A 24964-nucleotide genomic window follows, 5' to 3' on the forward strand; every position below is an offset into this window, starting at 1 on the left:
GGAGCAAATTACAGCCAAGGAGCCCAAAGAGGCTGAGCCATGGGAATAGCTTCAGTCCTTGGGGTGTTAAACATCCCCCCAAGACCACAGGGAGTATCTCTACATTTCATGAGAATAACAGGGTCCTGCAATGGCCAGCAGTCCACCAGCCGTGCCAATGGGGCTCCCCCCAGCACAGGAATTGGGGGCCAGGAGAGCCCCACAGTTCAGCAAGAAGCCCCAGCTCACCCCCACTGCCAAAAGCTGGGCAGCCTTCCCCTCCCCAGCCATCACACACCCTTCAGCAAAGTGCATTTTAGCAATTCTTGGATGGGCTCCGCTAACGCCACATCTGATTACAGGGTCAGGCTCCCAGGTAGGTTTTACCTGCTCAGGCTGACACATTAACAACTCAGTTTACTCTGAGCAGGACTTTGACTGCTTCTCCTTCTGCCTATGGGAAGTTCCCCTGGGTCACATCTTAGCCTCTTAAAACACAGCATGGACTTGCAGACTTCCACCTCTGCCAAGATTAACTTAGCCACTTCTGCAATAAATACAAGCTTTGATTTGCAAGCAGTTGGGTCATTTAAGGTTTCATGGTCCTGCCAGCATTGAGCTCGCCTGCAACCTGGCGAGACCCAGCAGCGCAACAGCCCAGCGGTCTGCACAGTCCCCAGGGCCGAAAGTCAGAAACCCCTTCAAACCACCCACCCAACACTTCAGTGGACACAGACACATCAGGTAGGTAGCATTTATTGAGGAAAGTTCAGTACCGGCCCAAGAAAGGGACTGATCTCCCAGTATTAAAATTAATATGATTGTAATCAAAGATTAGATTTTGTAATGTGCAACCTGCTACCTCACTAGTACCTTGTTCATGGCTCACAAACTCAGCAGGAAGGCCCGATATCCCCAAAAAGTTATGATTCATTTGCAGTGGTAAAACCTTTGAGTGATGCTGTCCCCTTACTTCTCACCTGCACTTCCCTCCATGCTAAAAGCTAGCTGTGCCCCTCAACTGCAGCCCCTCCTTGGGAGCCACATAAGGACAAGGCTCTCTGCAGTCCCAGCCGGAGACAGGGCAGTTTACCTGCAAACACACTCCAGCCTGCTCTGCAAAGGTCCTTTCTGCCCCACAGGGAGCTGCTGGGGGGGATTACACAGCAAATATGGTCCCAGCTGGCCTCCAGACTATGTTCTCCAAAAAGCCCTGGGCTCTGGGACCACAGTTTGCTATTTGCAGAGCATGGAGAGAATGACCTCAATGTGCAGACAGTTCCTGCAGAGATGGGCTGGCCAGGCTTTGTTCCACAGGCTGTTACAGTCCCTGAGCATCCCCAAGGGAAGGTGCAACTGGAACATGGAGTATTCATGTAGGGCTATCCCGAGTGCAGGGATTGCCACATGGCAAGAGCTACGGCAACCACAGCCCCAGGGCAGTGCTGGTGCAGGAAGGTGGAACGCCAGCATCTCCATCCTCGCTTCACCCATGTGGCTGGTGACACCCTCCTGCAGCACGTCTGCACAGACAAACGCCCTGGCCACGCAGGTGGCTCTGCCCAATACATGCAGAGAGACCCAGGCTCTTCTGTGCATGGGCTCTGACGGAGAAGAGCCAACCATGTGAACCATTCTCTCTAACCAAACAGCAGCGTTTTGATTCAAGCTATTCCCTATTGGTTCTCCATTTGTAGTTACCTGTTAATACTCTAACGGTATGTCCCTCAGTGCCATTCACCCTCATTATCATTTGATTTTCTAGCTCTATTACAAAGCAGCGCCTGCATAAGGTGACTGTGTAAACATGCAACAGCCATACATCAGCTTCCTGCGGCCTCATGATTCGCATCTCAGGCAGGCAGTGTAACAGGGGAGAGGGCCAGGCACCATGGCATCTCAGGGGTTGTGGTCAGTGGGGTCACACTTCAGCATGACTTTTACCCCCTCACCCCTCTTGGTGGTCTCAAACGCCTCAAGAGCCTTTTCCAGGGGGAAGCGGTGAGTAACCAAGGGCCTGACGTTGATCCGCTTGGATGCAAGCAGAGCAATTGCCACAGGCCACCTGCAAGGGAAACGGAGAGCAGGAGATGAGAGCAGTCACCAGTTTGGAGCCCTAAGGAAAGAGCATGGAGGAGCCTCGTTTCATTACAGTAATTTCCTCAGCCCAGGCAACCAAGGGGAATTTTGCTCACAAAGAATCTTCCAGAGGGGGAACCTCATGCATCAGGCATGGCAGATGGGACAAGCCAACTGCTTTGGGCTGTTAAGCACCGAGAAGGCAGGCACTGCTATAAACACAGACAGTTGGCAATGCTTCACCCTCAAGAGGCTGAGTAAGTGAAAATCACAGGAAACAACTATACATCTGAAGCATCGAATGAAAAACAAAAATGCTGTATGCCGCTCTCCTCTTGCCCTGCCTCCTCTCCCCCTACCCTGCTTGCAGACTGATCACTGTGGAGTTCAAGCTCACTGACTTGGTGCAGGGAGAAGAAAGGAAAAGCCTCAGTCAGCTTCCAACGTCTTTGGCGGAGACTCATGCAATTTGGTTGCCTTGCTGCTCCATTTGAATAGGCCAAATTAGAGTGATGAGAATACAAAGGGATACAGCAGCTAATCTAATTCCCAAACCACCCACTTAAAGACATTTCTCATTTTAAGAAGGAACCTGACTACATCTCATAAATCCTTCCTGTAAAATAACCTCTACAGACTAAGCACACATTCCTGCTCTGCTAGGAAGAAACTACAGCTCTGAACACAGCAGAAACCAGGCTGCAAGTGTGGAATGCTGGGTCTCAAGCCCTGCCCAAGGAGAACAAGACCAAAGAGACAACAGCTGAGCTTTCCCTGCCTTCAGGGCAAGGCCAGCTTTCAGTACACTAAAAGACCTGCCTGTCCACAAGCCGTGCAGCTCAGTTCTCCGTAGAAAGCACACACGCCTTCAAACTGGCTCCAGATATATCTTCACCTCCAGCAAAATGATGAAAACTAAACATGGCTCTTGCTCATCCAAGCATTCACTGATCTCCTACAAGACTGATGACATGATTTCCATCCATGATGAGCAAGGAGAGCAGAGCTGGGCACCACCAGCAAGGCTGGGTATTCACAGCTTGACACAGGATGAGATGCTTGGGATTTTGACTCTTTGACCAGAATTAAGATTCCCCATATCACTTGCCTCAAAATTGACAATGTAACAGTTAGGAAGGTGGCAGCCAAGAGGCAGCCAGCTTTTCACAAAGCAGTGAGGGGTCAGTGCCAGGCCAAGGTGCTGCTTAGAGATCTCCCAGCACAAAGGGTTAAAGCAGCTAAAAGCTGTATGTTCCTCTCTGCCATGCCATGAGCCAGCACGCTTGTGGACAAGCCAGTCTCCAAAACACCCCCACCACCTGGCCTTCCCTTTCTACAAGGCATAAGTTGAAGGCACAAATGTTAATTATCATTTTTTTGTTTTTTTTCATTTTGGCCTGCTTGCTTACAGCAGAGTAAGGGTTTGTTGGTTCTCTTCCTTTCTTTGCACCAAATGCTGCACGACAGTGGGACAACCCAACTGGGCTGCTTTGTTGTGGTCAAGTCTTCCAGGAACCAAGGCAGAAAATGCAAGACACATCAGTCACACTGTATGCACTGCAGAGCTGGTATTTCAGAGTGACATGAGGTTTAACCAACTGTAAGGAAAACCAGCCTTTTCCACGTCCTCTCTCCTTGTGGAAAGCAAGAATTTCTTAAGGACAGACTTGGAGACACATCAGCCCACACTGCACAAGACTCACGTGTTGCAGTAGCGGAATATCCCACGGATATCCACCTCCCGCACGGCAGCATTTACGATGGGCACAGTGACCATCTCAGGCCCCAGCCCCACCAGCACCAAGGTCCCACCAGAACGAGTGGCCTGGAGAAGGAACACACAAATATGTTATATTTTGCAAAAAACAGTCACCAGAGCCTACACAGAGGTCTGTAAAAAAATAAAGCCACACTTTGTGGCTGTAATGGACTGTCCAGGGCACAGCGGAGAAGCCAGGGGAGAGGCAGGATGCTGTCAGGTGCCCGTAAGCTTGAAAACATGCAATAAACAATGTTTAAATAGCAATCTTTCAAAAATCCCTGAAGGATTTTGGTATCTAAATCTCATTCTGAAAAATGACTGGTACTTAGAAGTATGAAAAGTACTTCGGATTTCAATGGGAGAGATTTAAAACTAAGAGGCTGATGCTCCACTGGAATTTCTCTTTTTGCAGCTTGTCCCATTTGTCTCCTGTCCTTCATTGTGAAACTCTGCATGACCTTCTCTACATCCTCTCATTAGGCAGTTCATGACAGCAAAACATCCCCTCCTTAACTGCTTTCTTCACCTGCTGGAATTAATTTTCTTAATTATTCTCCTTATTTGGACATAACTTCAACTTAATAGAAGATGCTGCCCTACTTGTACCAGCTGCCTGACACTGCTGCGTAGCCATGCTTGGGTTCCGGGGTCTTACTGTAGTCTCTTTGGTAAGTGGTAAAGCACCTGAGCATCAAATCACACAATTATCTCCACGCTGCCTGCAAAGATCAGGCAGACTAAGTGAGACCTCTTTGTCTCTCTTAGTTTGTTGTCTAACGAGCACCTCCTCTCCGCCACACCCAGCCCACTGAAATTAAACACTGTGGGAGCGAAATAACTGTCATTCACTGCTGCGTCTCAGAAAGAGGAAAACCAATGTCACCACTGCTCTACCCTGGGGACAAGTGGTACTCACATAAATGCCAGCCTGGATGCAAGCTTGCACTCCTGTACACTCCACAGTTATGTCGGGCATGCAGCCAAGCAGACTTTCGACTTTGGAGGCCACCTCCTGTGGGGTCTCGTTCTTTACCTGAATGGTGAAATCTGCCCCTACCTCCTTGGCTTTTTGCAGGCGAGAGGCAGATAAATCTGAGGAAAGACAAAAGAAGTCAAGAACTGGAGCATTATATGAAGCAGAAGGGGAGCAATAACCTGAGCCTGCAATCTGCTTCATACCCCCATCTGATGTCTCAACAGAGCCACCTTCTTTGGTGACCAGCTGTCAACTATCTCAGGAGAGAAGAGAGTATTTGTTACATAGTAGGAGAAGACAGAAAGCTCAAGCCCACTCGTACCTTCTCAAGAATTTATGTAGACCACCCAGACCAAAGGGCTTCCCACCCTTGATGTAAGTAGGCCACCGTCAAGGAGCCCTGATGGAAGCACACTTGTCTGGGGTTGACCATGCATTCACAGGGCAGCACACAACCAGGAGAGGAGATGGTCTACATTCCCTCCCTCAAATTCACACAGCCTTCAGCAAGGAGGCAGTGAGGAGACCTGCTCACTTTTCCAGGCAGGCAGAGAAGGACAAGCAACGGGGACAACTTAAAGACTCAGGAGATGCCAAAGGCTCGAGGGTGTGCTTCAAAGAGGTTAAAGCATAAACTCACAGACGAAATCCACACCATGCAAAGCAATGTCCAAGTGAAGGAACAGCTGTCACCGCTAGACGCAAGGGGTGTCTTCTATAAGAACATCAGTTCATAGATCTCCCAACTTCTCTTTGCTACTGCAGGAACATCGACAGTATGCCAAGACAAACTAGAAGGCCAAGCTTAACTCCAAAGGGCATGCACATCGATGCAGGAACTGCAGCAGGAACAGCCATGGCCAAGCACTGGCATGCCACTGTGCCTGCCCTGGGCTACTGCGTGTTGCTGTCCTGATGCTCACTGCAGAGCAGAGGAACCTCAGTGTAGGCAAAGGCAAAAGGCAGCAGGAGGGCAGGACAGACAGGGCAGTGCTGACCTACACTCGCCCTGTTTGAACAGTGCTGTTGTGTCTTACCAAAGCTGCCACTGTCTAACCCTGCACTGCTCAGTGCCTCTCTGGCCATGACTCTTTCATGAAGCAGCTTCACTAATTCACGTGGGACCTTAATCCACTAGTGAAAAAGGACTGTAAAAAAACACGTTATACAGGCACTCAGCGAGTTAACCCGCAGAGGAGCCTACAGTGAGGCAAAAAAACACCACTCACTTTTGTACTTTCCTTCCCTGGCTCTCAAGATGATTTGCTATTGCTCACACCCTCAAGGATATCTCTCAAAGGGCACTAGGCAGATGCAAGGTTGCTCTGACCTTGCACCCTGATGGCTCAGAAATCACCTGGCTATGGACAGCACAGCACCGAGAAGCCTTTCTGACAGGAGACGTCAGGCTCAGAAGATCCTTAACGTGGCCATTTCACTTCTAACGGTACCAGATGAGAGCAGATCATGAGCTCTCTGAGGGCTTCCTCAATGAGCCATCAGCAGATGCTTTCAGCTGAGCAAACTGCAGAATGCATTAGTTGGCAACACTAAGTGCGTCCCTGCTGTTACAGACCTCTCCCATCCTTTTACCCTCCTTGTAACAGCACTGGAGGCTGTTGAGCATCTCTCAAGGCAGTTTCTGCCACAGATGAATTAGCAGGCAAGCCCATAAGAAAAAAGGAGTGGATCTGGTGACATGGTGGACCTCGGATACCCCATTAACACAGAGCAACAAAGCTGGTGATGATAAATGTCTGTGAGGGCACAGCTGTACCTCTTGACAGCGCCATAAATATCTTTTGAAGATCCATAAAATGGTTTGTACCATGGAGCGAGCTGCCCTGGTGGGCAGCCACACTGTTTGTCTCTTCTCTTCCATATCCCCTGGAAGGAAGCCACCCACCCCTCTCCAGGCACCACTGGTGACTAGGACATCTCTGGAGATGAGGAGGTGGACAGCAGAAAAGAAGAGTGGTATTTCCCAGGCAGAAACAGCCTCTTTGCCTTGCACTGAAGCAGTGGTCTACAGGGGCATGTGCGCTGGCACTGGAAAAGATGTCCAGATTGAAGGAGGATGCAACAGCCAAGATTTCTTAGACCCAAGATTGAGGGGTGGGCAATGCCTCCTGCCACAGGTCCTAGGCTTGAAGACTGGGAAAATAATGCCTTTGCCAGGGGCACACTCATCTCCAGGACACACAGCATACTCACCACAAAGAAGAAAATACTGCTCTCACCAGGATGCAGTCTTCAGAAAAGTCAAAGATGGGGGTAGGGGGGAAATATTAAGGGAAAAGAGAAGGAGGATGAGGCCACTGCTCTGACATAAGCCACTCTGACTCAGCCCCAGCGCTGGGAGGAAGCCAGGCCAGAGGACCTGCCCTGCCCATCACGCAGCGAATGTGACATTACTTACTGCCAGGGCAGGCGACGGACATGCCCCCAACAGCAGCAGGAGGGCTTGGGATGCCAGGTGCGGGCACACCCACTGAGATGAGCACCCAGGAGATCTGTGGAGGGAGCTTCAAGAAGCGAGAACAGAGAGTAATAAAAAGTAGACAAAGGAAGAAAAGCCAAGGCTGAAAAGTAAGGGCAGCATCACCCTGGAAGCCTCGATGTGGGTTCTTGTTCCTATGGCTGCAGGAGGCATGAGTCACATCTGTCTCTCCCAAGCTCTGAGCACTGGGACGTGTGTATGGTCATGCTTGAGCCTCTGCTAGCAGAGCTGCACTCAGAGACCTCTCAAGGAGCAAGAGCTGCTATTTTTGAGGTACCTGAAGAGCTAAGAAGCACTTCCACCTGGCATGGCTGGTGCCTCCCAAATCTCAGTGTACAGCAAGGAGACCACGGGGGCTCAACAGTGCTCCCAGCAATGGACCAAACTCCCGATGAAGTGCCCTGCTCAAAACACCAGTGTACAGCAGATGCAGCTGGATTCAGCTGTTTGTAGTATCTGCCCACTCACTAATATGTTTTATACTGTCTCTTTGGCAGAAACACATCCAGAGGCAGTGTCCTGGAGCAACAGGAGAGACAGGCTGTCCTGCCAGCCAATGTATTTCAAAGTGGCCACAAAAGTTGCTCTTGGGCAGCAAAACCCCACACCTCTCCTATAGTTGGCCTCTGGTTTGCTGACCTGCTCGGGAGGGAAGTCCTCGCGTTGGAGAGGCATACAGCAGCAACACCATCAGGTCCGTCAGGACTGCGATAACATCTTGGTGCACCTGCCCTAAGTGAATCATCGCTAAGCACTTACTGAATCTGACAGATCTGCAGGTTATGAAATGAGAAGGTTACCATATTGTTTAGAGCTCCAGTCACTTGTGAGTCTTGAGAAGGACCAAGTCGTTCAGATTTTAAACCTTACTGTGGCTGAACCCCACACAACTCTTGGGAAACTGGTCAATTATACAATTAAAGTGTTGCATCTTGCATCTAGTCAGAAATTTGTTTTCACTTTCTGGCCGCTGGAGCTAATTAAAGTTTTGGCTGCCAGACTAAGAGTAGCCCGTTCTTGTATCTCTGCTCCCACGGAAGTTATCAAATTACATTTAAGCTTCTTGTGATGGTTTATGAGCCAACTTAACAGGCAAGTACTTTTGAAGCTCTCACACTTCCTATGTTGATCTTCCTTCACAAAGGAGTTGAACTCTGTCCAGTTTTTCATCTTCCCTGACCTTGACTTCCAGGGTTTCTGGAGGCACCGGCACCCAGGACTTCAGATTTAGATAGCACAAGGGGAATAGTTTCCCTTAAGTAGGAATTACTAAGTGTACCTTTTAGTGACAGACAGAGTAAGGCAAGACAGCCCAGCACCACCATATGAATACCCAAACTGTCACTTCACTTACTGGGGAATAAGGCTGCTCTTTTACATGCCTATAAGGAGAAAAGCAGCTTTTCAGAGCAACAGCAATGTCCACAGCAAGGCAGAAGGAAAGGAGATTGCCCATAAATACCAATCACACCCATTCAGCAGTGGAGTGGAGAAAGCCATAAACCTTAGGGAAGAGTAGATGAGGACCCATGAAACAAACTGATCGTCTGCACCCAACTGCAGTCTATTAAACACATCAACCCCCCCACACCCCAAAAAATAAAAAAAGGAAGAATGCTAGTCTGCCAGGAATAAAGCGCTTCAGGGAGAAGAACAAAGGTTATCAGAAGCAGTAATACCTTTTATCAGGCAAACTGCCGTATCTGGGAGGAAAGGCAAGCTTTGGTGCACACAAGCCTTTGGAAGGGTAGGGCTGGGCTGAGCATTAGTCTCTAGCTACAGTGCCAGCTGCTCTCTGGGAGTCCCAGACAAGGGACCCGACCCCTTGGCAGAGATGTAACTTTCCAAAATTCATTGACTCCAGGTGTGCCAAAGACACTCACCACAGAAGCTGTAGGAGGTGAGTTCTCCCCAGGTCAGGAATAAGCTCTTCTAGACATTTCTATATTTGTGTGCAGCTTGTCAAAACAAACACAAACCTTTAAAGCCTTAAGTGCTGTACAGACAAAGCTCTTCACAAACGCTTCATAAAAACTCCGGGCAATGAATTCAAAGAATCTCGCAGCAAAGTACAAGAGTGCCTTTGTGGGCAGACAGTCACCTCACAGGTGTTGGCTCCTAAAGCCGACGCAAAAAGCAATTCCTTGAGAAGGGCAGCAAAATCCCCAGTGGCAACAAGCCAAACTAAACCCATTCCTCAGCTCATGTCACGTACAAATATTTGATTAGGGACAGCACCTCCATGGGTGTCTCTGAGCATCTCAGACAAACACCTCTCAGGTGGGAGATGTCTACAAGTCAGGATCATTACCTAGGCCAAGGCATAAAGATAAGAAGGGGTTAATTCCATGTAGCTGAGCTTGCTGGCCCTACAAACCAGGTATCAAGAACTTCCTATAGCCACCTGGAGCCCTATGGCACATGCTATACAGACCCGCTTGCCAAAGGTCCCCAGTAGCAGTCTACAGGCAGAGGAAACAGCAGCTCCCAGTGTTACAGGGGAGAATACACCCATGTAGGACTGGGGATGGGGCGGCAGGCTGAACCAGCTGCCTCAGCCCCACCAACCCCTGCCAGCTCACCAAGCCCTTCCCCACCCAAGGACCGGGTCAACCATTGCTCGGCAGCAAGTTTCCTCATATGTGATTCAAGAGGCAGAGTTGCTTTTTCTGCTATAGCAACTATCATCCTCAAATGACAACACTTCGCAAAATCTGAGGCCTGGACTGATCACGCCCACCAAGCACATGCCTGCAGGCTGGGGCCAGCAGAGCAAAAAGTGCCCTGGACTCAGCAGCAAGAGGATTTAGGGAGGAGAAGGCAATAATCTGCCTCAGGTTTTGACATGAGCTACTACTGAAGAATGCTTCTGCAAAAGCAAGAGGGTGGGACCTGAATTTTGTCTCGACCTGAAGATATACAGTAATAGAGAGGTCAAAAATACACCTGGCCTGAAGTGTGGGAGGTGGAGTAACAGCCTTCTGAAAGGTCCATGTTGGGTCTTTGGCCCAAAAACACTGCAGCAACCTGTGCTCATTGTCTAGTCATACCTGTAACAGCCACCACTGCTCAGAAGGATCAAAGAGTAGTGGAAACACCACTTCCAGGCCCTGTCCAAACCCCAGGTAGAAATTTCAACCAGGGAACCTCCTGAGGTTACTCCAGCTCTCAGTTCTTCTGGGCAAGCTACACAGAGAATAGCCTGACCTTTGAGGAGAGGTGGAAGGAGCTGGGCTGGGTTAGCAGGGCAAAGAGAAGCGGGGATAGAACAGCTGTCTGGAACAACCAGAAGGACAGCTGCAAAGACGATGGAGACTCATTTCAGTTGTTGCAGACAATACAAGGGGAAATACGCACAAATGACACTTTGTGAGTGGACCCCAGAAAAAGCTTCTTCATTAGGAGGTGGTGCAATCCTGGAGTAGGTACCCAGAAAGGTATGATCTCCATCCTCAGCGGTTTTCCAGGCGCAGCTAGACAAAAACATGGCTGCAAGCGGCAGAGAACTAGAAACTTCCAGGACACAGTTATGCAAGGAAGGCCCATTTCTGAAACGCAGGGACCCTGAAAAGGTCATTTCAGTCATTGCAGATAATCAGTGATAATCAGAACCCCCCAGCAGGACAGCAGAAAGAAGGGCAGCAAAAGAGAACTAGAGAGGGACAGTGTGCCTGGACACAGAAAGGACTGTGAAAACACATGTCCAGGTCATCACCTAGCACTACAAGAGGAAGGAAAAAAACCTGCTCAGAGCAAACCTCCAAGAACAGCTCCAAACAGGGTATAAAATATGCTGTGTTGCCTGGTCTGCTTGCCTAGGTGAAGACTAGAAGCAGATATAATCAAGGTCTATAAGCACTACAGGGAAGACAAAACCTGATCGTCAAGGCTTGATCTATGACCCAAAAGCAAAACACAAAGTTGAGGTCAGAAGAGCTCAAAACAGAAAAAAAAAAAGCAAACAGTCAGTGATCAGAGGCACCAGAAGCAAGCGGAGCTTCTGTAACTCGGAGCTTTGTCATACAGATGCATTGTCTCTTCCTGAAAGACCTGCTCAAAGTTTGAAAAAGGTCTCTAGGCTTGATCCAAGGACCACTCATTAGCCTCTGGTTTATTCTCCTTGAAGCACTGTAGCTACTCCACCCACACAACTTATCTGTGCTAGGAAGCAGAAGCTATTACCCTGGTCCGCTAACCTAGCAGAGAAGCACTAGTTGCAACCTGCACCTTCTTACAGATTTCAATTAGTGCAAAGATCAAAGTCTTGTCCTCGGGAATGAAGCGTTTATTAGGACTCCCTCCAGACAGGCACGCTACTACTCCATTCATGAACAGACTTTCCATTGTGCTTGGGCTGCCTTCCCCAGCAGTTACCTTGAAGGAATAACGTGGAACTAGTCAAAGTTTTGTATTGTGGGAAATAGGCACACTCTTAAGGGTTAATAATAACCCTTAAGAATAAGGGTTGAATGAATTGGTAGAATAACCAAGGGATCAAGCCCAGCCAGCATGGGTTCAGGAAAGGCAGGTCCTGCTTGACCAACCTGATCTCCTTCTACTACAAGGTGACCCGCCTAGTGGATGAGGGAAAGGCTGTGGATGTTGTCTATCTAGACTTCAGTAAAGCCTTTGACATGGTTTCCCACAGCATTCTCCTGGAGAAACTGGCTGCTCATGGCTTGGATGGGTGTACTCTTCGCTGGGTAAAGAACTGGCTGGATGGCCGGGCCCAAAGAGTGGTGGTGAATGGAGTTTACTCCAGTTGGCGGCCGGTCACAAGCGGTGTTCCCCAGGGCTCTGTGTTGGGGCCAGTTCTGTTTAACATCTTTATCAATGATTTGGACGAAAGGATCGAGTGCACTCTCAGTAAGTTTGCAGATGACACCAAGTTGTGTGGGAGTGTTGATCTGCTTGAGGGTAGGAAGGATCTGCAGAGGGACCTGGACAGGCTGGATCAATGGGCCAAGGTCAATTGTATGAGGTTTAACAAGGCCAAGTGCAAGGTCCTGCACTTGGGCCACAGCAACCCCATGCAACGCTACAGGCTTGGGGAAGAGTGGCTGGAAAGCTGCCTGGCAGAGAAGGACCTGGGGGTGTTGGTTGACAGCAGTGTGCCCAGGTGGCCAAGAAAGCCAATGGCATCCTGGCTTGTATCAAAAATAGCATGGCCAGCAGGACTAGGGAAGTGATCGTGCCCCTGTACTCGGCACTGGTGAGGCCACACCTCGAATACTGTGTTCAGTTTTGGGCTGCCCACTACAAGAGGGACATTGAGGTGCTGGAGCGTGTCCAGAGAAGGGCAACGAAGCTGGTGAAGGGTCTGGAGCAGAAGTCTTATGAGGAGTGGCTGAGGGAGCTGGGACTGTTTAGCCTGGAGAAGCGGAGGCTGAGGGGAGACCTTATTGCTCTCTACAACTACCTGAAAGGAGGTTGTAGAGAGGTGGGGGTCGGTCTCTTCTCCCAGGTAACAAGTGATAGGACAAGAGGAAATGGCCTCAAGTTGAGCCAGGGGAGGTTTAGACTGGATATTAGGAAATTTTTCTTCACTGAAAGGGTTATCAAGCATTGGAACAGGCTGCCCAGGGAAGTGGTTGAGTCGCCATCCCTGGAGGTATTTAAAGGACGTTTGGATGAGGTGCTTAGGGACATGGTGTAGTGGTGGTCTTGGTAGTGTTAGGTTTATGGTTGCACTCGATGATCTTAAAGGTCTTTTCCAACCTATACGATTCTGTGATTCTGTGATTCTGTTAAAAGGACTTACCTGTAATTACCACAGCCGCTGCACCCATCATCTTAGCAACAAGCACGTTAACAAGGCCAATTGGTCCTGGATACAAAGGGGAGAAAGAGAACATATACAGCTGCCAGACAGCACCAGCTGCCAGCTCTGAACACGCCCAGAGCTCAGTATGTTCCTAGGCTAAAGGAGGCTGCAACTGTGTTTCCAGGTGGGCAGCTCTGGGATCACAGCATCACCACCATCCCAGGGCAGTGAGACCAGCTGCTGAGAGAGCAGCTATTTGTACACAGGGGACTCCGCAAGGAAAACACCACCCGCTCCTCTGCTCCCTCGAGCTGGTAGGCTCAGCATGCCCAGACACTGCACTTGGCATTTGGGCGGCTCAAAATGCAGCACTGTAGTGCAGCATGGGCAAGGACAGTCTCAAGGTGCCCCTTGGCATCCCTGTAACTCTGCCATGACCCATGCTTACAGCAGAGCCTAGAAGCACAGCTTGCACCCTGTCCATCCCCCTCCATGCCATGGCAGGCAGAGAACCCAAGGACTGAATACGTTCACCATACCAGAGCCAGACACAAAGACTTTGCTTCCCAGAGTGACTCCTGCCCTTTTGCAGGCATGGATTCCCACTGAAAGGGGCTCGATAAGGGCTCCTTCTTCAAAAGTGACGTTATCTGGAAGCCTGCAAGAACCAGACACAAGCAACAGTCACCAAAGAGGTTTATGAGGGTGATGAGGAAAGCCATGACACTCGAAGACCAAACATGGGTCTAAATCACAGTGGCAAAATACAGCCTCACCCTTGGTCTGAGAAATGCAGGGCTGGAAGGCATTTCAAGAGGTTATATTGCCTCCTTCTCTCTTCTGAAGCAGCATCAAGTACACCTAAACCATTTACCAGTAAGATTTGCCTAAGCACCAAACACGAGGATCCACAAACTTCCCCACACCATCTCTCCAGTACGTGGTGAGTCAACCCTAAAGCTCCTTTGCCACTCATCCCCTTTGGAATAAACCCCACAGTTGCGTATGCACCACCTCAAAGGCTGTCCTATGGCTGGGACCCATCAGTGAGCTCCCAGACCCGTCATGTGCGTTGAATCATTCAGCTCCATGCTTTTAGAAAACATCTTGCTGCCAATGGTGATGCCACATAAAACAAAGGCAACCAGATCGAGGTCTCACCATCACACCCTGGATATCCTCCCCTGATGCACTAAGTGCTTCAACCAGTGGACTGGTCCCAGCACGCACCCTCCCAGCAGTCAGGAAAAATGTGTACAGTGGGTATCAAACACCTTTTAGACAGAAACAGCACCATAATGCAGCTAGCATAAGTGACGGAAAAAAGCAGAGGGGGGGCGAAACCCTTCTGAACTGCTGACGGAAATAAATCCCAGTGCCACAATGCAGCCCTCCAGAAAGCCACCAGTGTGGGGTCTCACACAGCAGGTTCCAGGAGCTGTGTCTGCAAGGAAAGTCTTTCTGACAGCCCTGGGAAGCCTGAGGTCAGATCTCACCAGGCCAACACAAAGCAATGGAAATGACAGCTCTAAGATGTCTATATGTCCCTTATCTCCAGGAGGCACTGAAGGGCTGACTCCAAAAGTTCGGTTGCCTGAGAGTTTGGCATCACATTTGCTCCTACTGGGTCTGGGTACTGACCCATCAATGGGGAGGGCAGCTTTGTGGCATGATCCCACTTCCATCAAATTACTCGGAGTACCCAACAGAGTCTGTCCGCCTGCAGAGGGACAGACAACACTTGCCCAAATATGTGAGAACCCACTGAGCTCAGCCATCATCTTTTCTTAGCAAATCTGTGCTGGCAGAGTGACTTCATGCCAGGGAATCTGCTCTGGGAATCTGAGAATCAGTCGGCCACGGCATTGCTGATTTGAACCCGGGAGCACCAGATCCAGGCTTTGCATTTCACAGCTTAAGAAAAAAAATTTAGCCAAAGTAATATTTACTCAAATTGGAGAAAAAAGCAGATCTCTCCCTGGAAGAAGACAGCTACAAACCAGTCGCTTCCTCCCAAGCAAAAACTCGTGATGTTGTCAGAAAATGTTATTTTAGCAACACACAGGAAATCAGTGACAGCAGGTCTGGACAGTGAGAAGTAAGTCCCATCCAGACCAGCATCTCATCCTGACAGCAGCTGCTTGGAATCCGCTTTGAAAGAAGCTTCCTGTCTGAGGACTCTAATGAGAAGAGCATTCAAGTGCCTCCTCCTGACTGATTTGATCCTGAACACTTTCTCTGCAGACACAAAAGATCAATCCTGAGGATGTTCCTGCTCATGAAAGTATCAGCTCCACACAGACAGAGAAAGAACAAGCTCCACAGGTAGACCAGTCTCAGGTGGCCACTACCTTAGACTATTTTTAACTCATGTAAATGCACTTATGTGGGTATCATGTTGCAGAGGTTTATTGGGTTTCTAGCATATTTGCCAGAGTACTTGAGCTTGCTTTTAAGCACATGTGTCAGTCCTGCCACAATTAAGAACATACTCAAGTTTGCTGAACCGGATATGAAAACAAATGTTTAATGCTGGGAGCTTAGTGAGGCCACTCAGCGCCACACAGAAAAGCAGCTTAGCAGGGACACTGCTTTCTGTTCCTGTTCTGCTCTAAGTAGGATGACTTTGTTTCAGATGACAGAGTAAGGTGTCAGCAATGTGGTGCTTCCTGAAAAGGAGCAATAAAGCTAGCTCAGCTCAAAGAATCAGACAAAGACCTTCAGGGATCATCCTAAGAAGGCAAGGATATAAAAAGACAACAGAAAAGAAACCAAGAGCAGGGAGCAAATAGGAAAAGGAAAATAATTAAAGGGTAAAGCAGTGGTGACATCCCAGGAAACATGCAAGAAATGTTTGTTTATGTCTGGCACCAGAGCAGATAAACTACACCTGCCTGACAAACCGTTTGCAAAGTGGCTACCATCCAAGCCTTATACATGTTATCTATGGATCAGAAAGCAATGAAACCTGTTGTGTTCCAGTAAAGAGTGCTCACTACAATACTGAAAAGAGCCAAGAGGCAATTGCTTCAGCTAATCCCCACCAGGGAGTATATATTTCTCTGCAGAGGGAGCACCGACTAACTTGTAGCAGTAGCTGGCACTGTGCTTGTAGTAGCGGCACAAGTTCCCATCATCAGGAGGCGTTGCACAGAAGAAGATGGTTGGAGACAGGTTATAGCGGCCACTTTTGCAGAACTCATCCATTTCTCTTGGGACACCGGGCTCGATGGCCACTCGATCACCTGCCAGGGTGAAAGCAGACTGTGTTACTCTGGAAGAAGGTGGGCACATAGGTATGAGTAGCACCGAACAACCACGGAAGACAGCATGAAACCCTGGCACAAAAGAAGCATGAGGGACATCTGCTAACTGAGAAAGATCACACTACGTGCACGAGACAAGTTCCTAACACTTCCTTCACAGCAGCTTCATCACCAAGATCTTCACAGTTACTTGAAAAGAGTCGGTGTTTCAGAGGCACAGACACAGAGCAGATGGAAGCTCAGCCACATACAAACCTCTCTCCAGCTGCCTTGCACTCAACCTTAGCAGATGAAAAGGCAGCCCACACCCCAGGCAATCACATGGTGATCAGATTTTTTTCAGAATCTGTAGTAACTGGAAGAGGAAATAATTAGGACAAAGCAGGTGAGCTCTGCTGGCCACCACACTGCCAGCTGGAAAGGGCTGGTCCTTGGGAAGGGAGCTCACGGTGCAGAAGCACACCCAGAAGTGAGGCAGGACTTACTGGGGAACAGAGACATCTTGATGCTACAATGGAGTAGCCCAGACTGCTGGAAGGACACATGCTGCAGGACAAAGAGTAATTATTTAATTGCAATCACGAGGCAGGATGGACTAAAGAAAACAACTGTGTGACCACAGTACAACTTGCAAGTACACAAGGGACACAAGACAGCCCTTTTTATTTGGCAGAGGAAGCCAATCAAAGCCAAATCTCTCAGCAAAGCTCTCCACCAACAGGCTTTCAGTCAGACACAGTGACAAGCAGGAGGATGGATCAAAGTAAAGAGCCATATAGTCCACTACACCACCTGTGATATGGCCAACGGGGGATGCCTGGCGGTGAGAGGAGCAAGACAAGCACATACTGAATGTTCTCCCAGCTTCCCATTACATTTAGCTGCAGGGCCTCCCAAGCTGCATGTGGTTTCTTTGTATTTAGTAACCCCCGACAATTTATCCTCCACCTTCCACCATGTAAACTTTTAGCATCCACGTTATCCTTTGCCAAGGAGGCCTGCAGGTCTACTACATCTTAGGTGAATGCTGCACCTGGCTCCCACTGTCCCTTGCTCTTGTATTGGAGGAACCAGAGAACAGGTAACCTTTATGTGCCCTCTCCCTGCCCTCCCTGAGCGTTCAGACCTGTGTCACACGTCCTTGAGATGTCTCTCCAGCTCCTAGCTCAAGTTCCTAACTTAGTCATTTGTCATAGAGACGCTGCTCCACATCTTGTCATCTCCTTGTCCTCCTCTGAAACTTTTTCACTTCTTTTATATCCCTTTGGAAAGGAGGAGACCAGAACTGCATGCAGAGCTCCAGATGTGCAATGATGTCCTCTGACTGAGTCTCTGTCCCTTTCCCAACACTGATTTGCATTTTTCACCATTACTGAGCCAACATTCCCATGCACTGTGTCAGAGCCAAAGGTCTCACTCTTCAGCAGTGATGGTCAGACCATCATTTTAGATATGAAGCTGGTTTTGTTTCTTCTGTCGTGGACACCACTTTATGTTTATCTGCATTGAATTTCACCTGCATCTTATTGCCCAGGCACCCTTAAGGTCTCTCTGTAACTCTTGCTAGCTCTCCTATGTCCTCTCCACCCTGCCTAAGTTGCTATCATCAGCAAACTTTGCAAAATTCACTGCTCAGCCCATTTCTAGGACATTCATGAGCACCGCGAACTGTAGAGGTCACACCACAGGGCCTGGTACAGTTGCTCCAGTGACCTCTCTACACCACAGGAGGCCATTTGCTCCCTCAAGAACACACAGAGCGAAGAAATGTTAACAGCAGGTTGTTGGCAAGAGCAAGACACATGGTTTCTGAAGCTTTATCTAGCTTCTTCAAAAGGCACCGTGTACCAGCATACACTCTGCTCTGCATTAAAATAAAGTCAGACCAGCTCAAGACATCCCAGGATAAAGCATACCTAAGAAATACCATAAACTACAGTGGCCAAGCTGGGTGATTAATAGCAGCACAGTGACACTCTTTGAAGGAGGTCACACCGTGCAATTCACAGCTCAGAACATCAGATAAATTTACCTAACAAAAAAGCACAGCCTGTTATCAACACATTCTCAGGAACTGATTAGCAGGAAAACAAATAAAAAGACAGTTTTGATTCCAAACACCTGGTTTCAGGTGAGTCACTCCTGATCCTGCTTTGACAATAGTCCCGGAAGCTTCATGCCCCAACACCATGGGGTCCTTCACGACAAAATCCCCAATTCGACCGTGCTGCCAGTAGTGAACATCGGACCCACAGATCCCAACAGAATGCATCCGCAGGAGGACCTCTGCCAGAAAAGGAAAAAACGTTCCTTGCAGGAAAACTTACCTTCTTGGCACTGGGAGAGCAACACATGTGCTGTCCCTGTGCCCCACAACAAAGGCCAAGCCAGCATTGAAACATTTGAATTTACTAGCATTAAAAAAATGTACCAGAATTGCACGTGCATGCATTAGGATGGATGGCATATTCATGACACACCTGCTGAAATACAAAACTGTACAAGGATTTACAAATCAAGGAAGCTTAAAATACGGTAAGACCCCTGTCAACAAAAGCTAATACAATCTAAGAGGGGCATGACTATTACTGGAGCAAGAATAAAAGAGCAAGTCCATTTAATTTTTCCTTCTCCCCAAGCTATGATTTCAGCCCTGGTGAGTTAGTGAATCAAATTTCTATCAGCCCATATGCCTAGCATATTAATATTTAGTTCTGCAATAAGATCATCTGACATGTCCCAAGAGCTGTTTAATGTGAAATACATGAACTGATGAAACAGGAAGCAAAAAAAGCTACATAAAGGGGTGTATCTGTGACTGCTCCAGCTCTTCTTTTTGAGTGGAAATGCAGCATTATCTGTTTCAGCTACACATTCTTTTTTGGATTATTTTATACTTTCTCAGAAATATTTTATCTCTTTATAATATCAAGGAGCAACAAAAGAGAATAAGAAAAGAAAGAGATCAGTAAAGAAAGCAGACAGAAGCAGTCATCTCTAGACCTACCATTGGGACCCGGTTCTGGGATTGGGCGGTTTTCCTATGGACAAAAAGAAAAAAAAATAGCATTCAGCTGCTTGTGCATAGCCATGGGAATACCTCGTGGAAAGTCAGTCCAGGTTAGCTCAGGTAAATCCGTAAGCAGATCAGGTTTCTGGTTCTGTCTGCTCAATAAGACATTGCTGTGCAACGAGGAGGGATCTAAATGCACAGTCCACACTGTCTCCCTAAGCTCACCTCATTTTGCTTGCACGGTGGAGTAACGTGGGCATCTGTTACAAGTGAGCACACAGACAGCTTCTAAATCCACTCTCCAAATTATTTTGCAGTAATTTGCCCTTCCCTGCCCAGACAAGAGCCACATACTAAACTTTCCTGCCCTGGAACAGCCTCAAGTTTCAGCTGAATCCTTCATCCCACTGGCTGACAAAAAAATTTACCTTCTGTAACCAGGAAGGTTCTGAACCACCTATTTCTATAAAGTATTAATATTGCAGTGTTTATATTATTATTATTATAAATTATAGGAAATATTTTTACTACATAATAATAACTCAATGTATAAGTCAATTGTAAACATTACTGTAAATCACATTTAAAGTCACATCCTCTTGTAACTGGCATGACACCTCTTTATGAGATGAATGATAAAACCAGAATTATAAAAGTAGTCACCTGGCCCCAAGTCACCCTTCCACTCAAAAGGTCTGCAGGCCTTTTGCCTTCACTGAACTCCCTCAGCTGCCTCAAAAGACAAAGGAATAATTTTGTTGGGTTTTACAACATCAAGACAGTACAATACCCACCCAGCACCTACCTCTAGGATCATGTCTCTAAGAAAAGCCCCACCAAAGTAGTTAGTGCTAACAATGAACTCTTCATAATCCATTTTCTGACCAAATTTTCATGCATCTTAGACCCCTTTACCCACAGCCTCAAATTGGGGACAAGACCTTAGAGCAGACCTCCTATTCACATAGTTCCTCTTCAAAAATTTGGTGCATATACATTAGTGAGCCCATGGTCGGTTATTTCTCCTTGCAAGAGCATCTTCAGTTAGCAAGAAAACTGACCTCTGGATTTGAGACATGAGCAATCGCTTTATAGCAGTCCTCCATGTATTAGCTTCACCAGTTAGAAGCTGCTACATAACAACGAACACAAGATTTTCTGCTGCCCTACTGCAGAGAAAGCGGAGTATCCCTTCCTGCTTTTGGGAAGCACTGTTTTGCATTTTAGCTAATTAAATACATTCTCAATCCCAGCATATTCCTCAATTTGTACTTTGTGCTTCACCAATCTAAACATCATGAAAAGAGAAATTCTGGAAACATTTTCAAAGCGCTGCTCTGTTAAAATACCTGCTGAATAATCAGTACTGTAAGTGGGCAGGATGGCCCAAATTCTGTTCACTGGAGTGCAAATCAAAGTACAACTCAACCTACTGAAATTTTCAATGTTCAGAACTGTATCTGCATTTTTTCTACGTGGGGTGTTTGTTTTGTCCCACTAAGGACACAGCCCAGAGCATTACTTTTAGAAGACGTTGATCTAGATGTAACCTCTTATATAGAAAATGTCCAATAAGCATGCAATCTGGTAACACATCAGAAGTACAGACCACCTCAGCTATGTCAAAGGGACTGAACAGAACAGTACATGGTGAGAGATAAAGCAAGCCAACTCTAGCTGAAAATGTGTATGTGGCATTCCTCAGCCCAGAAAAAAACACTTTTTTTTCAATAACAGCTGTGCTGAAAAACAGACATCTTGGTGGAAAGTGAATCCTCCAGCTTGATTCGTAGAAAACAGGGAGTGACCAGACTGGAAGACCCCAAAGTATTTCAGGATGCATGTTCTGCTCACTGTCCATTGTTCACTGAGAAGTTCAGAGACAGCAACTAGTGCAACTGAGGATGTGAAGGAAATGCAGCAAATGTTTTCTGTGAAAGGAGACATATAAAGAGAGGATATGGTACATGCATAAAAAACAATAAATCCTCAAGTGGCAGCAAATGTGAGCCTGTGGCAACCACCTAAGATCAAGAGGAGAGTCAACAAAAATGAAGCCAACACATTTTCACATAACGCAGGTTAGCTATCAAAGTCATGGTGACTCTCCCCATGGGAAACACGTCCACATGAATCAAGAGGTGTGTGCAAATTACGGGGAAGATGATCTCACCTAACTTTAGTTATCAATAATGCAAATAACAAGTTCAGAGTTCGCTGCCTAGACTCCTTATGTGATCAGTGGGGCAATGCAATGAGTGCCATTCACACTGTGGCAAAGAAACTTCAGAGAAGCCCAGGAGGATCACACCCCGAGGGGCTGCCAGTGAGGCCAGGGGAGCACTGACAACCACCTCCGATGTCTCCAGCAGTATGAATATCCCAAGGAAAACTCATGCATCTGGGTGTAAGCCAGTTTAGAGACTGGCAACATAGGATGGAGCCAGCATCCACCCTCACAAGTCTCATGCACCTTTCTGAACCACAGATTTGGAAACGCATTCTTGAACTAGAGGGATCATCTCAATTCTCACTCACTGTGGTGATGCCTTTTATTTCTAGTAGAAGTCAGGCTGCACGTGCTTCTAGTGAAATTGCAGTTGGAGCCCCACAAGAATTACCCACACAAACAACGCACATGTTGCTTGAGCTGTGCAGGAATGGTAAAAAATCAACTGCTTCCCTGATAATCATTCTCCAAACAAGCTGCTGCAGGTAACCAAAGTCTGCATGTTCCTAAGAGCCCTCCTGCCAGAACTGTTCGTACAGAAAACTGCCTGTCAATGTTTGTCCATGTAAATCTTCCTTCCCCAATGTGGTACTTGCCAAACTGGCAAACCCAAATCTCCAGCAGTGCCGCAATGATTCAGCTCCCAGGAACATCCAAGCATTCACAGTCTGAGAAGCAGAATCGGTCTGAAGCACCGACCGGAAATAAAGGCCCCCCCTCTCCACGAGGGTACTCCAGCACAAGGAGTGACCCGTGCAGCTGCTCCCTTTGAACCCTCCTTCCTGCTTCTCACTTGGCCTCTCCTGAGCCCTAAGAGGCAACACGTCACCCTCCGTTTCTGCCTTCTGGGAATGCCTTGTTTGCTTACCGAACAGCACCCGCTCCCCGTCCCTCCTCTCCCTGTCCCCTGCTTCCCCCCCCGCGCAACCCGAAGAGGGCCTCGGGCGGCCCTTAGCCATGGGGCAGCCCCAACCTTTGGGCTCCCCGCGCCTCGCTTGCCCCACGGGTCAGCCCCCCCCGAGCATGGGGACAGCCGCTGCCCTTCCCCACTCCCAGCCCGGGGCCAGTTCAGCTCACTGACCCGGCACCGGTCGGGGGAGCCGGGGGGGGCGGATGCCCCTCCCTCGGTGCCGGGGGCTCAGCCGCAGCGGGCTCCCGGCCCCGCGGGGAGCTGTCTGCCGGCGCGGTGGGGCGGCCCGGCCCGGCTCCCCGCTACCGCCGCCCGGGCCGCGGTGCGGGGCCGCCCCCCGCCGCCATCGGGCCCGGCCGCCCCGGGCCCGCAGCTCCGCCGAGCGGGCCCCGCTCCCGGCTCCCTCCGCCCGGACCCCGCCGAGCCGGGCCGCGGCGGTCCCGGGGCGGCCCGCTCCCCCCAACCCGTACCAGGCGCAGGTCCCCGGCTCGGTGCACCACCACGGCCAGGTTCTGCCCCGGCGCCGCCATGGTTCTGCGCGGCGCGACTGAGGTCGGCGCGGCGCCCGGGTCCAAGGGCCGGCAGGGCCTCCCGCTGTGGGGCCGCCCCTCTGCCCCCGGCCGCCCTCCGCGCCAGGCCCGGCGCCGCCCCCGCGGCACGGAGGGGGCACGCCCGGCCCCAGAGCCAGGCCCTCGACCCAGACCCAGGCCCCGGAGGCAGACCGCAGGCCCCGGCTGCAGGCCCCAGGCCCCGGCCCGGCTGGTCCTCCCTTACAGGGCGCCTGGTGCCCGGCAGGCCGCAGTATCGGGCCCCCTCAGCCCCACAGTTTCCCCCCGGCACTCGCAGCTCCTGGGGAGCAGCTTCAGACAGGGGCCCTCGCTGCACCCCCACCCTGGCTGGACACACCTTGGGCACAGACGCAGTGGACCCGATGCCCAGTCACCAGAGCATAACTGGGTGCCACCAGGCCCTGTCCCCTCTCATGTCATGTCCGCCCGGGTGCATGCTGCTTCTGTGCTAAATGGAGTGGCTTGGTTCATCCTGCCGCTGATGTGAAGCCAGTGTCAATGCGGCGCTGTGCATTTTGGCTAAAATTCAACAAAATGCGGGCCTGTGGACTTGCCTGGACCCAACCCGATGCAACATCGTTGGAATGTGGCCAAAACTTGAGATTATGGAAATTCTGGGTTTCAGGGATAAGAAGTTTTCTGCCCAAGATCCTTGGCTAATGGAGTTGGCAAAGATCTCAAGAAGCTTATCCTCTCCAGTGCTCCCTAAGAGCAGTCTGAAGCTGAAAGCTTTCCGAGCTTGACTTCCTTGGAAAAATAGTACAGGATATGTCATGCAAAGTTGCCAGAAACAGCTAAAAATAGCCTGCACTTCTAATATTATTGTTTCCTCCTGCTTGCATGAATGGGAGTATCTATGAATTTGCTTTCCTTCTTGCAAAAATGTTTCACGTTCCAGGCAGATGAGGGCTGATGCATTTCTTTTCTATCAGTGTCATTCCCCATAATGCTTATATGAGTCAGAGTCAGCATCAAATTAGTGGCCATGAGCTGCCCCAATGGTTACTCAGAGGGCAGGGGAAGGAGCATGTGTGTGAGGGAAGCTGGGACGAAACGCCTTACTCAGTGTTTACACAGCAATGCAATTCCTGACACGTCCACTGCCTCAGTGGATGAAGCAGGAATATTTACATTTCTGCAAATTAGAGAAAGACAGGGAACAGCCACCTCTTCTTGGGCATGCTCATTTTCTCAAGGCACCCATTCACGCCTCTCCTTTTTGGGACATATTTGCAGCTAGCCTCCAGACTTGACTTGCCGTGCAAATTGTCTGTGTTGTTCTGTCTGCATCCTAGCTTGGAAGTCACTGTGAAATCCCACAGCTTTACCAGCAACGTGCAGCCCAGCCCTTTGGCTCCATAAGTCTGAAGAAATGCTGGAGGCACGTACTTGGGGCTCAGCTGAGAACTTGGGGCTCTTGCTACAAGTCCTTTGGGTCATAGGAGTCGTCTTCAGCTCCCACAACACTAAATCTCGCTCTCCTGATGGACTCTCTTCCCAAATATTTCTGATTTTCAGATAAAACCCTGAATAAGTGGAGTTGCCCAGAATTAAGCATGTCTGGGGATGCCCAGGAAGCTGGTCATTCCCATGTGGCCTTATCCCTTCTTTTCTCAAGGGAAATTTCTCACAGGCTCAATGTTTGCCCCAGATAATTTCTCTCCATTTGAAACTACTTCTGTTTCTCGGGGCACAGTTGCAGACTGCTGTTGCAAAAGCAGTGCTGGCTCCTTGCATGCCGCAGCACACACTGAGATTTCCTCTGTGTGCATCAAACAGACGAGGCTAATGGCAGGTGTGTTGGGCAAGCCAAAAAAATGTGTGTTTCAATTGCCACAGGCTTTGTCTTGCTGCAAAAGGCTTCTGTGCTACCTTGATCTGCTTTTGACCACCAGGGGATCCTCTGAAGAACCCAG

The 24964-nt window shown here is 49.1% G+C and overlaps 1 protein-coding gene across 2 annotated transcripts; it reads right to left on the reverse strand.

Annotated features, from left to right (window-relative positions):
- Window positions 1–735: 735 nt before the first annotated feature.
- Window positions 736–23108, reverse strand: SORD (sorbitol dehydrogenase). 2 transcript variants are annotated; one of them, XM_075505526.1, is made up of 9 exons: window positions 22950–23108; window positions 19334–19367; window positions 18448–18612; window positions 16146–16305; window positions 13600–13718; window positions 13058–13123; window positions 4737–4867; window positions 3762–3883; window positions 736–2044 (listed from the first exon to the last, which is right to left on the reverse strand). In XM_075505526.1, exons 1-9 carry the CDS (start codon window positions 23007–23009, stop codon window positions 1879–1881), a joined length of 1023 nt encoding a protein of 340 aa, XP_075361641.1. In that variant the 5' UTR covers window positions 23010–23108; the 3' UTR covers window positions 736–1878. The 2 variants fall into 2 exon arrangements, with proteins under 2 accessions (XP_075361641.1, XP_075361640.1); XM_075505525.1 differs by having other exon boundaries at window positions 4737–4912; window positions 22950–23106.
- Window positions 23109–24964: the final 1856 nt, after the last annotated feature.

This window comes from Mycteria americana, chromosome 6 (assembly GCF_035582795.1).
Source record: "Mycteria americana isolate JAX WOST 10 ecotype Jacksonville Zoo and Gardens chromosome 6, USCA_MyAme_1.0, whole genome shotgun sequence".
NCBI classification, from domain to species: domain Eukaryota; kingdom Metazoa; phylum Chordata; class Aves; order Ciconiiformes; family Ciconiidae; genus Mycteria; species Mycteria americana.